The 13,081-nt window shown below is 40.2% G+C and overlaps 1 protein-coding gene across 7 annotated transcripts in view; it reads left to right on the top strand.

The window, feature by feature from the left end:
* The window catches only part of BCAR3 (BCAR3 adaptor protein, NSP family member), a 102,456-nt gene that overhangs the window by 72,178 nt on the left and 17,197 nt on the right, over positions 1–13,081 (top strand). For all 7 annotated transcript variants that reach the window (XM_025163125.2, XM_025163127.2, XM_025163126.2 and 4 more), the window contains 4 exons: positions 2,743–2,871; positions 6,369–6,811; positions 8,415–8,515; positions 11,348–11,958. In XM_025163125.2, the coding sequence (XP_025018893.1) occupies positions 2,743–2,871; positions 6,369–6,811; positions 8,415–8,515; positions 11,348–11,958 (1,284 nt within the window). The remainder of the gene's footprint in view (positions 1–2,742; positions 2,872–6,368; positions 6,812–8,414; positions 8,516–11,347; positions 11,959–13,081) is intronic.

The raw sequence follows: 13,081 nt of genomic DNA, 5'->3' as shown, positions 1-13,081 counted from the left end.
CATCAAAAGTCATTTTACCTGGGGTGGATAGATTAGGTCAGCCTTGCTGCTAGCGAGTGTTTCTGCAATAGGCTGTAGCTTATCCTTAAAAAAAGATATAAGAATAAGAATCTTTCTGCTAAGAGATTATGGACATGAGGTCAAGAGAGCTTCTGAGAATATGTCAGTGAGAGTCCCTTCAGACAGACATATGGAAGCAAAATAGGATTATGTAACACAGTTACTGTACTGATGTGCTGGAAATAGAGATAAAAAGTAGTGAAGTGATAAAGCAATTGTGCTCTACTGTGCACAGTTCTTTTATTGCTAGCCCAGAAGCTGATGTTCAAGTCCTACTTGAACACAGAGTTTCAAATGCATTGATTACAGATCTCATGGAATGACCAAGGGCTTAATTGATGTATCCAACATCACACACACACACACACACACACACACACACACACACACCTTTTTCTGATCAGGTGCTATCACTTCCGGTTGCCATCCATTTTAAAACAATTACTGAGCTTGACAAACGTTTTGGTTTGCAAAAAAAAGGATGAATTAATTGTGTATGGCATGGTTTGATTCCCATTTTGGGCTTTCCAACCTCTCAAATATATATTTCTATTTATTTATTTACACACACACACAGGTTTATTACAGCCCTAAGGCCAGATACAATCAAAATATACAATAGTAACCATCTTACATTTATGTATATGTATAAAACAAACAATAGTATTTAATCTAAAAATTAAAATAAAAATGCTAAAATATATCAAAGTAAAATACTATGTTATGAATTAAAATTAAAAATTATGTTTTAAATCTAAATAATAGTGGAGCTTATTGTGCAGATGGTGGCATAAAACTGGGCAACTTGGGAGGATATTTTTGGGTCCTTGTCCAAAAGGAGTAACATTAAATAGAAATCATACTCCCTACCAGGAAATCTCTTCAGTATTGGATATATACTGTATATATCTGTCTACAGTCCTTATATGGGGAACTTAGTGTTTCTATTGAGCCATCTCCACGTGGACATAATCGGAGGTACATAGGAATGCCCTTAAAACATCCAAAAAGGACTGCTGAGAGCATTGCGTCCAGTCTGGCTAAGGTGAAAGCTTTACGAAATTTCAAAATTGTAATAGATGATAAATAAGAAGCTGGAACAAACCCTTGTGGTAGAAAATGACAAATATTGGGGTGTAGCACCTTACTTAAATTTGTTTGTAGATCTATATCCCAGATACATTGTTTAAGGGCGGTTCTCGCATTATCAAATCCTAATAAGCACAGACTTCCCATAAAGAAGCCCAGCAATTGAATTCTATCTAAGGCTTGTTTTTGCCACAATGATTTGAAATGATCCCTAAATACTAATGAGGCTAAACCTATAGGAAACAGAAGTAACTTTAGCCAGAAGGTAAGAAGGAGAAACCATGCTCTGGCATCCAATGAAACTATACCTAATTCTACCCTTAGAACGGCGTTTTTAACACTTTTTAGTACCACCAATTTATTTATTTAAATGGCCAGAATCGTACAAGGTCACCAAATCTTGGGAGGTTTCAGCCATTTCCCCTATTCCAGGTACCCACACAGTTTTACGTGGAAATTGCATATACCCTTGTCTAAAATCATGCATGGTCTAATGTGGGAACACTACAATCTTGTAGGATTGAGTAACTTTGTGAAACGTTGGTTACCTTTTAATTTTTGAAAATAACATTTAATTTGGAGATTTTGAAAGCATCCTCTAGGGGTGTTGCATGCACTGTTTTGCCCATCCTTGCTCTGTTGGCTTGTCTGTGAGCCCAGTGAATGGCCTTTGACAGTTCATTTCATACTACGAGATAGCCTTGTAGAGCACCGGACAATGCACCTACCACTCTTTCCTCCCATTCTCCCCCTCCCCAAGAACCCAGTAAGGTAGGTTGGGCTGAGAGAAAGTGATTGTCCCATAATCACTCGTCAGATTTGAATTTTGGTCTCCTCTCTCCTAGTCCAGTACTGTAACCACATAACCAGTGCAGTGAACTTAACAATACTGGCTAGGCCAGAGAAATACTGAGACTTTGCACTTAACAAAGCATATATGGTGCCCCCACCACCACTTCCCTCCTCCTTAGACCAGCCTTTGCTGTTGCGTTCACACAAGCTTGACCAGGTCACCTAAGACTTGACAGGTGCATTTGCATAATATGTGATGCTTGGTTACCCCTTGGGGTGTTTGGGAAGGCTGAGTCTAATGTGGGAACCCAGCTTATTGGTTTAGGATGGGTTCTGCAAAGCTGCAAAATGAATTAATTCCATAACCAAAATGTGTATGTTGAACTCAGCTTAAATGCACCCTCCCTACGTCAACAAGTTTGAACTTGGACTTTCTGCATTAGCACAGCCCTTTCCCCTAAATGCATTTCCTCTTTTACTTTCTGTATTCTGAGCAGGAAGGGACATAAATAACTCAACAGAACACTCATGATTATCCCAAAACATCCAGGTGGAACATGGGTGATCCACCCCTTTGCAAGTAATCATTACCTAAGTTGCTCACCCAGCAGTAGTTTTAGCAAATGCTGCTTAAAGATCAGGGGCTGGCAAAATGCAGCAGGTGACTTCTGCTGGCTATTGCAGGCCTCCTGACATGTGAGGCAAAATGAAAATTTCTGGCAAGATAGGTTTTTCTTTTCTTTTGCTTGTTTGAGACCTAATTTGACATAATCAAGCCTTCCTTCTTGTTCTGTTTTACAGTTTTTAAAGGAGAAGCAGGTGATGGAGAGTTCCCCAGAAAAACTGAAGAAGGAGCTGGAAGAAGAACTGCAGATGAGCAGTGATGATTTGCGCAGCCACGCGTGGTACCATGGGCGGATTCCACGACAGGTGTGTCCCCTTTGGTTTCCTTTTCAGGCAACCCTGGAGGCTCCTTTCTGTCCCTTCCTACTTATTTGCAGTGCCAAATCCTGCCAACCCTTGACCCACTCCATGGGGGAGCTTTTAAGGAGAAAACAACAGAAATCACTCTTAAGATTTTTGCAGGTGGAACAAAGGCTGTAGTTGGTGGAAAAGTGAAGCATAATTGGGTTGAGCCAAGTCTTAGGACATGGTTACCTATGGGACTGTCTTTCTCCTGTTGTTTCTGCCTGACCAGTAAGATCTGGACCAGTTGGGCTGCTCCAGGTCCCAGCTGTAAAGCATTGTATCTTGTGGGGTTTAGGAGATGCACCTTCTTGGTGGCTGTGCCTGCCCTGTGGACCAGAGTGCTTCCTGAGGCCTGCATGGCCCTGACTCTCTTGGGCTTTCATAAAGCCACAAAAACCTGGTTCTTTTGACATGCCCTGGAGTAGGTTGTAATGATCTGTTCCCTGATGGTGAGTGTTCAGAGTTTTGATGAAACTGTCACATAAGCACAGAATTTGTTGCCTGGCTTTGCATATGTTATGCTAATTTATTCTGAAAATCCCCACTTCCCTTAAAAGAAACAAGGAAGTTCCTAGCCCCTGTGCATTTGTTGTGAATTTGAGATGGAGGGCCATATAAATTGAAGTAATAAATAAATAAATGGGGGAGTCCTTTTTTTTTTTTGCTCTCTGCCAACCTTTTTCTGGAGAAAAGACTTCCAAATTATTTGAAAACGTTAATAAATACTGAATAGCATTATATCAAAATAGGCCACATATATTTAACTTGCATCATTTTATTCTGATTGCAGTTTGCTTTTCTGATAGTACATTATACACACGGTTACGGAAATAACTAAATTCAGACTGAAAATAATAACACAAATGCCTAAGGATTTGGATTTGGTTAAGATAGTTAAAAGCAATAAACCATATCTCAGTTCTCAACCTGGTTTTTATCATGACATCTACTGTATATGCATTTCAATACCTCAGCGAGAAGAGCTGTTACTGTTTTAATCCAAGGCAACTGAAACAGCATGAGCTAATAATAAAAATGCAGATCTTCTCAGTTATAAGTACTCCTGAATCAATCTGGGAATCATTCAGAACCTGGCAGCCATTCAATATTTGATAATTAAAGGTTGTCTGATAAAAAAGGAAAGACAATTAAAATAGTATTTTATAGCTGCAAGTAAGTGTGTTAGATACAGGTAAAGAAACCGCTGAAAGAATTGGTTTCTTTACTGAAACCAGTGAAAGAATAGAGTTCACAACAGGCTAGAATCCTACTAACCTACTCTTAGTTTAAATTCCATTGATTTAGTGAATCTGCTTTGACTCAGCTAGATCCAACCCAGTACTGTTTTTGGAGCTTCCAAAATAAAAGATTGTCCATTGGTAGCAGTCAGGGCAAAATCTGTGATGTTAATGTTACGTTTTAAAATTTCGGACAAGCAGTTGTAGGTGGTCTAAAGTAGCCCAGGGACCCCAGGATGAAGGAGGGAGCATTTAATGCTTTCACCCTGCTGTGGTCCTGATGAGCATCGTCTTCTGGAATATGCTTTAGACGTTGGACTGACTGAGGTTGCCCGCAACACAGATTGTTTCACAGGGAGAGTTTTGATTAAGGGAGGGTTTGGACCCACTTCTGTAAGTCCCTGTGGCCTGGCAGCTGCCTTTGTCCTTCTGTAGCTGCAATTTGTAGTTTTAAAATATATGTACTATGTTAATTGTGTTTGAGTAATTAACATCAGGGCTAGTTTGACCCTGATGTGCATCGCGATGGGAACTTGGGGGACCTATCAAAGGTCACTGTAAGTACTGTCAAACTATACCAGCCATCACTAACCCATTGTCCTCAAAATGTTATGGACTATACCACCTATCAGCCCTGGCCAGAATTATAGGAATTATATTTCCAAACTATCTGGAAGGCACCAGGTTGCTTAACATTGTCAAAGCTTTGCATTTTATTAACATTGGCATGTTTATAGATTAATATGTGTACCCTGAATAATTCTAGAAGAATATTAATGCTGGTTTTATAGCAGTCAGAGGGTTAAAAGCGCTTATGCAGCCTCAGAGATTAACCATTTTATTGCAGGGTAAAGTCTCTCAGGCAATAGCCGCCATACATAGGTGAGTGAGATTGAAAACACAACAGGAAATCTCAGTTGAAAACAAAATGATCTAGGTGGTTATTGAACCTCATGGAATGCTCTCTGAGAACTACAGAGTCATGTGTATAGCATATCACCAAGTATTACCCAGCTGACTGCTGTGAAAGAGAGCAATCCATACCTTTTATTCAAGGAACGGACTCTTACAACAATTTGTCCACTTTACTTGCCCTGTATGGAATGGAATGGAATGGAATGGAATGGAATGGAAAGGAAAGGAAAGGAAAGGAAAGGAAAGGAAAGGAAAGGAAAGGAAAGGAAAGGAAAGGAAAGGAAAGGAAAGGAAAGGAAAGGAAAGGAAATCAGGAGATTCCTGCTAGTGGGGGATTGTTCCTGCAAGAAATTCTTGCATTCTAGCCAAGTAACCTTGGCCTTGATTTCAGAAGTAACAGAAACAGAATTATGATTCTCCCTGGGCAGGGGAATTTAGAACTACTTATATTTATAAAGCAATCTGAATTTGGTCTTGTGAGAGTTAGTCTTAATCTTTTTACAAGCTTCAAACACAACAGCTAAGAATGTCTGCATGAAGCAGAGGAAATGCAAATAAAGCCAGAAAAGAAAGAACATATGAGTTCAAGTTTGGCAGGACCATAATACCAAAAAGCTGAGGGACTGGGTAAGATCAGCTCCAGAAAGAAAATAATAAAAATATGACTTAGCTGTTTTTGCTGAATATTTGTCAAACAAATATGAATCATTCTGGAACATTAGCACTCCATTATTGAAATATTATTTATTTTTTATTTAAGCAACTTATGTGGCAGTCCAACTTGCAAAGTGTGACTCTGGGTGGCTAACATAGGATTAAAAATGAAAAAGACAAGCGATAAGCATACAGATTGCAAAAGCACAGCATGAAACAGCACAAATGGAGGCTAAATCCAACTTATTCATCAACCCAAACTATTTACCACACAACTCGGGGAAGAAAAAATGCCAACTTTTTAAAGCATTATGGAAAGCCAACAGGATCAGGGCCATCTGGATCTTGGAGGGTATGCTGTTCTATAGGGCAGGCATTGCAAAAGAGAAGGTGCACATCCTGGGTCCCCTTGGATGACGCTGTTTCATAAAGGGAACCCGATGCACGCCCACCCTGTTGGATCTCATGGGAGAGGCAGTTAGAATTGGAGATAGGTGGTCCCCCAAATAACGTAGTCCTGTGCCATGAAGATGGTTGTATGTGGATCTTTACTAAAAATATGCCAGCCAATGGTAAAATAAAGTAACTGCCCAGGGGCCCAGTAGTGGATAATTTCCTTTTGTTACAACAGACATGTCTTTTCTCTTAAAGGTGTCTGAAAGCCTCATTCAGAGAGATGGCGACTTTTTGATTAGAGATTCTCTCTCCAGCCCTGGCAATTTTGTCCTTACTTGTCAGTGGAAAAACATCTCTCAGCATTTCAAGATCAATAAAACTACCTTGCGGCTCAGCGAAGCTCACTGCCGGGTGCAATTTCACTTTGAAGACGAAGGCTTTGACACCATCCCTGGCCTGGTGCGATGCTATGTAGGAAATCGCAAGCCCATATCAAAGCAGAGTGGAGCAATTATATTTCAGCCCATAAACAGAACTGTTCCTCTGAGATGCCTGGAGGAGAAATATGGGATTTCTCCAGTCCTGCCAAGAGAAGATAGCATTCCAGAAGGACAAGTAGAAACCCCACAAAGGCTGAGCCTTAATATGTGCAATCGACAGGTCCGAGAGTCCAGTTTAGCCAAAGGAAATCTTTTAAGGTACTACCACTTTGTTTCACAACAGGGTGTTATTGTGTGTTGGTTATAATGCATGTCCTTTTCCTGTGGAACAGCTGGGGTGCATTTATTTAGCCTTATGGATTTGTTTGCAAAATCACTCACTTTTCCTTCAGTAGTTCATACCTGTTGCAGAAGATCTGCAGTTGGACCAGTGGGCATCATCTTTCTGAAAGCTGGAAGAAAGCTGTGAAGAGCCAATGGTTGGGAGAAGCCCTTTAATCTTTTCCTCCCTGCATTGTGCCTTCCAAATGTATCCCAAAGTTGCATTAGCTTAAGTGGCAGGAAAAGACAAGGGACTGTTTTGGTTTCTCTCCATTAAAGTGCTTACACATGCACACACACAGACACACACAGACCAAGCAAATTAGCACCTTGTCAAGAAAGAGGATTTGTATGCAATTTGTGCAAAAGGGTGAGCACTTCCTAATCTACCTCTGTATTTATAAGCCAGTGTCTCCCTTCTGTAGCCATTTTAAACTTTTTAAACATGTCCAGAAACCCAGTCCACAGATTTCCTGTATTTTGTTGTTGTTTGGTTATGTTACCTTAAATAATCTGGCAAGCAGATTAGCCAACTGGCATTGCTAATCTCTCATTCTTTGCTCCCTCTAGAGCTCAAGGAAGTCTTTGTGGGTGGCTACTCATTTTCTTTAGTAAAGCCTGTGAAGTAGGCTAATCCGAGAATAAGCAAGTGGTCACTATTTGGGAAGGGGCGTTGATCTCACCAGCCCAACTCATAATTCTGACCCAACTTCTGCAGCTTGAGAGTGATACTACAGTAGGGTTCATTCAAACACTTGCTGATCCCTAGCTAACTTAACAATGCTTTATTCAATTAACCCAATATTCTGAGACACAGAAACTAGCCAATAGCATGGGTTCACCACACAGATTAGGCTCAGAGGTGGTTGATTAGTTTGTTGTATGTTGTGTGACATTTGATAAATACCGGAATAGGGAAGACAGCTCTAACAGAAGCCTTAGAAAGTAGTGAAATTTAATAGGCTTGCTTTTTTAAAACTGTTATGCTATTTTGGTTCGATAAAAAAATAAAATATTAAAGACAGATTTATCTTGTCTTTGTCAGTGTAGACCAGTGTTTCTCAACCTTAGCAACTTGAAGATGTCTGGACTTCAACTCCCAGAATTCCCCAGCCTGGGGAATTCTGGGAGTTGAAGTCCACACATCTTCAAGTTGCCAAGGTTGAGAAACACTCGTCTAGACAAAAACCAACATTTGGAAGACCAACATTTACTTTAGATCAGGGATTTCCAGAATGCTGTTAGTTTTTCTAAATTTTGAAGCTGTAAGAACTCTTTTTACATTTGACCTTATTTGCCTTGAGAGGAACTTCCACTTCCCGCACATGCCATGCTCTCACCAGAGTAATTTGTGCATGCTTTGAACGGCAGGTTGCTGCAGGCCCCTGAAAAGCAATATGTCTCTCTGTTGGAACTTTGCATTTCCCTCTAACCCAATAAGCTAAGTGGACCATTGGAGGAAATAGATCAGGTGTGGAGGTGTGACGGTGGAGTCCCCATAGGGTTGAACTGCATCATGCCAATTGCTTTCTTCTTTCAGGAACAAAGAAAAAAGTGGTAGCCAGCCTGCATGCTTGGATCACATGCCAGAGAAGCGATTCCCCTTGAAGGCTCATCAGTCAGAAAGCTATCTGCCAATAGGTATGTTTGGCCGATGCTATGAAGGTAAATAGAATTGGGGCCGTAGGTTGCTCTTATTTATCTTCTGTCTATAAATTAATAAAGCATCTTTAGGGATTTCTTCATCCATGCCTTATCCTAACAGAAGCTCAGTCTTGGCCAGATTGCCTCCCTTTTCTTAATTTTGTGATAAATAGGGACTGAATCCTTACCTATCTGTGTCTTATTTGTGTCTCAGGAATGGTGCAATCTAGATAAACTAAAGTTGGTTAAGACTGCAGTCTCATCTTTTAGGTAAACTTGCTTAGGATTGCACTATTCCCCAAATATCATTTGAGGCAAACATCCTAACTATTGCAAAGATTAGTGAGTTAATGAGGCATTTTAAAAAGGGTGAAATAAATAATGTTTCAATGGATAACAGCAATTAGCCAACCTTGGCTGTTTTGGGAAGCTAAGCAGGATTGGCTCTGGTTAGTACTTGGATAGAAAACTACCTGGATCTTCCAGGGCTGCAGGATAGCTTGAGAAGTTGAAAAAACATTGTGGAAGAAGGCAGTGGTAAACTGGCAAGAAACACCAAAAGTCAAACTCAACTTGAAGGACTCTTCACCTTAAATAAATGGCAAGGATGGGGATCTTGTTATCTCCTAGCTGTTATTACTGTTGTTGCATGTACTGCAATGCTACTACATGTATTGCTTTAAGAATAAAAGTAAAGAGAATAAACATAAAGAGCTATATAGATTCACGTAGACATAGGCAACAAAATCTGAGTATTAGGAATTCTAAAAATTCAAAAAAGAACAACAAGAATTTTAGGAAGCTGTCTCTTAACTGTGACCTCCAACTGTATTGGACTAGAAGCCTCAGATTGTATGGTTTTGGTTTCTTTGAAAAAAGGAAACCAGAACATTAAAAGGAATGAATAAAATCTATGGCAACCGAGTCTTTCACTCAATCTCCACCTCTTCCTCCAGAGAAGGATAACCATGTTAGCTTGTTGTAGCAAAAAACAGCTGTCTCACAGATGTATCCCAACATATCCAGAGAATCACCATGAGGAGTACCCTTCGGCCAAAATATGATAAATTGAGAAAGCAAGAGGAATTGTGGACTTCAGTACTTAAATTAAGCAATAACTTCATTCCCAATTCCCATTCCTTCTTTATCTTCTGGTTTCTTTCTTCTCAAGCAAGCATTTTGCACTTCAAAAATGGTTTTTGACCAATCCTCTTCCAGTCTCTGAGGTAGCTGAGAGATTCAAGATTCTCTAAAATGTCTGTTGATAATTCCCAAGCTTGCAAAAACAGAGTAAGTGGTGCAAAACAGACTAATTGTAGAATAAATTATGCAGCATGGGAGAAATCAGACCAATCTATTCTTATTTTGCAAAGTCTACTGGAGAATTTCAGTGTGGTGCAAAATTGTTATCATCTAAATATAAATCTGTCGTGTTAAAATAAGGTATATTTTCTCCTAAACATTACTGGTAGTATAGGTACTGCTTTTTAAAGATTGAGGTGGGACAGAGAAAGGTACCTCTTCCCTTGTTTGAAGGTTCCCCCATTTCCTCATTCATTCTCCCAGACATTTTTGAGGAACAGAGGAGAACTGGAGGAGAAGTGGCTGAATTTGCCTCATATTACTTTAAGGGATGAGAAGCTTTGCCATTCTCTCCCACCTCACTCCATGTGACATTGCAAAGTCACTTTAACGTCAGGGGGACCTTTGCTTGTGGACCAGATGGCAAAGCCTGAGCTTTAATAACACTATAGGTGTTGTCCTATGTTCTAAAGGCCATTGGCTTTCTGGGTGATATAGGGCCAGGCTCTGGAATTCATTCCAGTCATAAATCCTCGTATACTCAGCTTCCCTTTTCTAGAAAATGTTCTTTCCATCTTAGTGAGTCACGAAGTCCTTATTTCTGCTTTGGCCCATCAGAGTCAATTACAGATCAGCTTCTTTTCCAAGGCCTGGAGATTTTCCACTGCTGACTGTACAGCCGGTAATATCTCATTTACCACAGAGTGATTTCCCACTGCAGCTGCTTTGTATAACTGGGATGTCTGCAGGGAGAGTATATAGATGGGTGGAATTTGTCACTCAACTGTCTCTCAACTATGCATCTTAAGTATGTAGCATTCAGATTCAAGTGATCTGAAACATTTTCCCCTTGGAAATAATGACAGGCCAGAAAAAAAAAAAAAAGTAGAAGGCTCATGAGGCTGGCATGCTCACTATGTTCACATATGAAAAGGTCTGTAGGAGAACACATTATAGACGTGGCGCTCCTATGCAAGAAGGCAGTACACACAGCTGATATCCCAAAGCTCAACAGAATCCTGTTTCTTCCCCTCTTCCCCCTCCCTCCAATAACTGGCCCGTGCAGAGTTCCAAGTCCCAGTCCACACCTTCTCTCCAATTTGTTCAAGTTATTTAAAATCCAGATTGTAAGTAAAATGGCAGGATCTTCCTCTCCATTCCCCCTTTCACTACAGTTGCTATGTCCTTATTGATATGTTTGGATTCCTCTCCCCTAGAGTTCCTCCCCCTCCTTTTTTTTTTTTTTTAATACCCCTGCAAAGTGCAGCCGCTGTCTTCAGTTGTTATGTGAAATCCATTCATTTCAATGAAATGACCTTGTTAAAGAATAGCATCATATTCTGAAATCAGCCAGAATGGTAGAGATGGGAGAAGCTCTGGTCCCCCTCTGGACAAATAACATGGCATTTTGGCAGGGGGTCTTAGAAATCCTCCCTCTTTGTCTTTCTGATCAAGCTTTGGTCACCTTCAATTTGATACCTCAGATAGCAGTGTCACACTTCTTTTCTCCAACCCTTTAATTTCCAGGTTCAAGACATCCCTCCCAAGGAACTGAAACTGAAACTAGTCCTTGTCCGAAGACTCCGGCTTTTAGAACTGGCAGTGAACCTACTCTGAGCCCCCTAGTGTTCCGGAGATTTGCCTCAGAGTTGCAAATTAGTGATGTGCTCAGGGGGTCTGACAGCCAACTCCATTCCAGGCCTCCACCGAAGCCCAGTAAATTGCCATTTCTGAGGCCAATACAAGGCTTGGAAGCCCTCTATTGTGAACTGAATGCAGCTATTCCCACAGAGGGCAGGGCAACAATGCAGCCTTTATGTCAGAAGAACAGCTTTGTAGAGCATCTGACAACTAAGGACAATGGGACACATTCATCCTTGATCCTGGATGACAATGAGTCTTTGCTGAGTTCTGTCGATCCACAAACAGCTCAGTTGGAGATGAGCAAAGAGTGCCCCATCTTTGTCACACCTGTCATTGAGATGGTCTCTGCTTTCAGGCCAAACCATTTTGAGTCAAAACTCCTTCCCCTGGAAAACAAGCCCTTGGAGACTGCAATGTTAAAGAAAGTGAAAGAACTGTTCGTGAATAACGATGCAAAGGTCATTGCCCAGCATATAGTCAAGATGGACTGTAAGGTAAAACATCTGTTTTTAATTTAAACGTGGTGTGTGTGTGTAAAATGAACTTTTTTTTTTAAACAGCCGTACTAGATCAGACCCGTGGCTGATCTGGTGTTCTGTTTCATGCACAGCTAGAAGCAAACATATTCTGGCCTTTGAATATCACAAGCTCTAAATATATATTTACTTATGTATTAATAACTTTAGCACAATGTGTGACTCACACAGTCATATAAAATAAATGCCAAACATACACAAATAGCACTAACAAAATAACAACAGATCCAACAACAACAACAACAACAAAAATCAGCAAGAAAAGGCCCAGATGAATAGTTTTTATTATTTATAGAATAAATGATGGAAATAGGAGCTTCAGGCAAACATCTCTAGGGAGGGACATTCTGAGAATGTGGTGTCCCAACCAGTGTGTGCTTTTGCATGCTGAATGAAGGACCAAGTCTATATGCAGAAGCTGCATGTTGTAGAGCTGGTCAGATTACAAACTGAAGGATGATCCTGAATGATCATCAGAGGGCAGCAGTGTGCTGAAGCTGGACCTATCTCTTAAGGGTTTAGCCGATAATTAGTTCTGTTGCAGCTGATTTAAACTGCAAAGACAAAGCCCAAAGACAAAGTTGGCTCAAGGATACTAAGTCTGGTACACTATTTACCCCCAAATATATTGGTAGTTATTTGAGAAACAGTTCTCTCCTCAACAAAAGGGATGAGATGAATAGTTGAAAATTCTGGGCATTATCCAAGAAGGCTAATGAAACTAACCTTCCCATACCTCAATAAGCCATAAAATGTTTTGTTTGGTTTTGGCTTAAGATGTATGAATTCCCCTATAGTGGTTTGAAACTATTTTTTGCGGTTTACAGTACTGTGTCTGAACCCAAACAACTGTGATTTATTCAATAAACAGATTTAGCATGATGGGGAACCAGATCATAGACTTCCTATCCAAAACAAGAGCTTGGATTTGATGGCTGCTGATACTCTTACCCAAACTATTATTTTTATTTAAAAAAAAAAGTCACAAGTTGTAAAGAAAGAAGAAACTCTTGCAAATCAGCCAAGTAGGCAGTCTATCAATAGGAAAGAACATAAGGATAAAAGAGAACTCTTTGACAGG

This window comes from Python bivittatus, unplaced genomic scaffold, assembly GCF_059951505.1.
Source record: "Python bivittatus isolate LINGU-HERP-01145 unplaced genomic scaffold, Pbiv_v1 ctg000700_np1212, whole genome shotgun sequence".
Lineage (NCBI taxonomy): Eukaryota > Metazoa > Chordata > Lepidosauria > Squamata > Pythonidae > Python > Python bivittatus.
The sequence above is the reverse complement of the archived record's forward strand: the minus strand, read 5'-3'. Positions and strand labels throughout refer to the sequence as shown.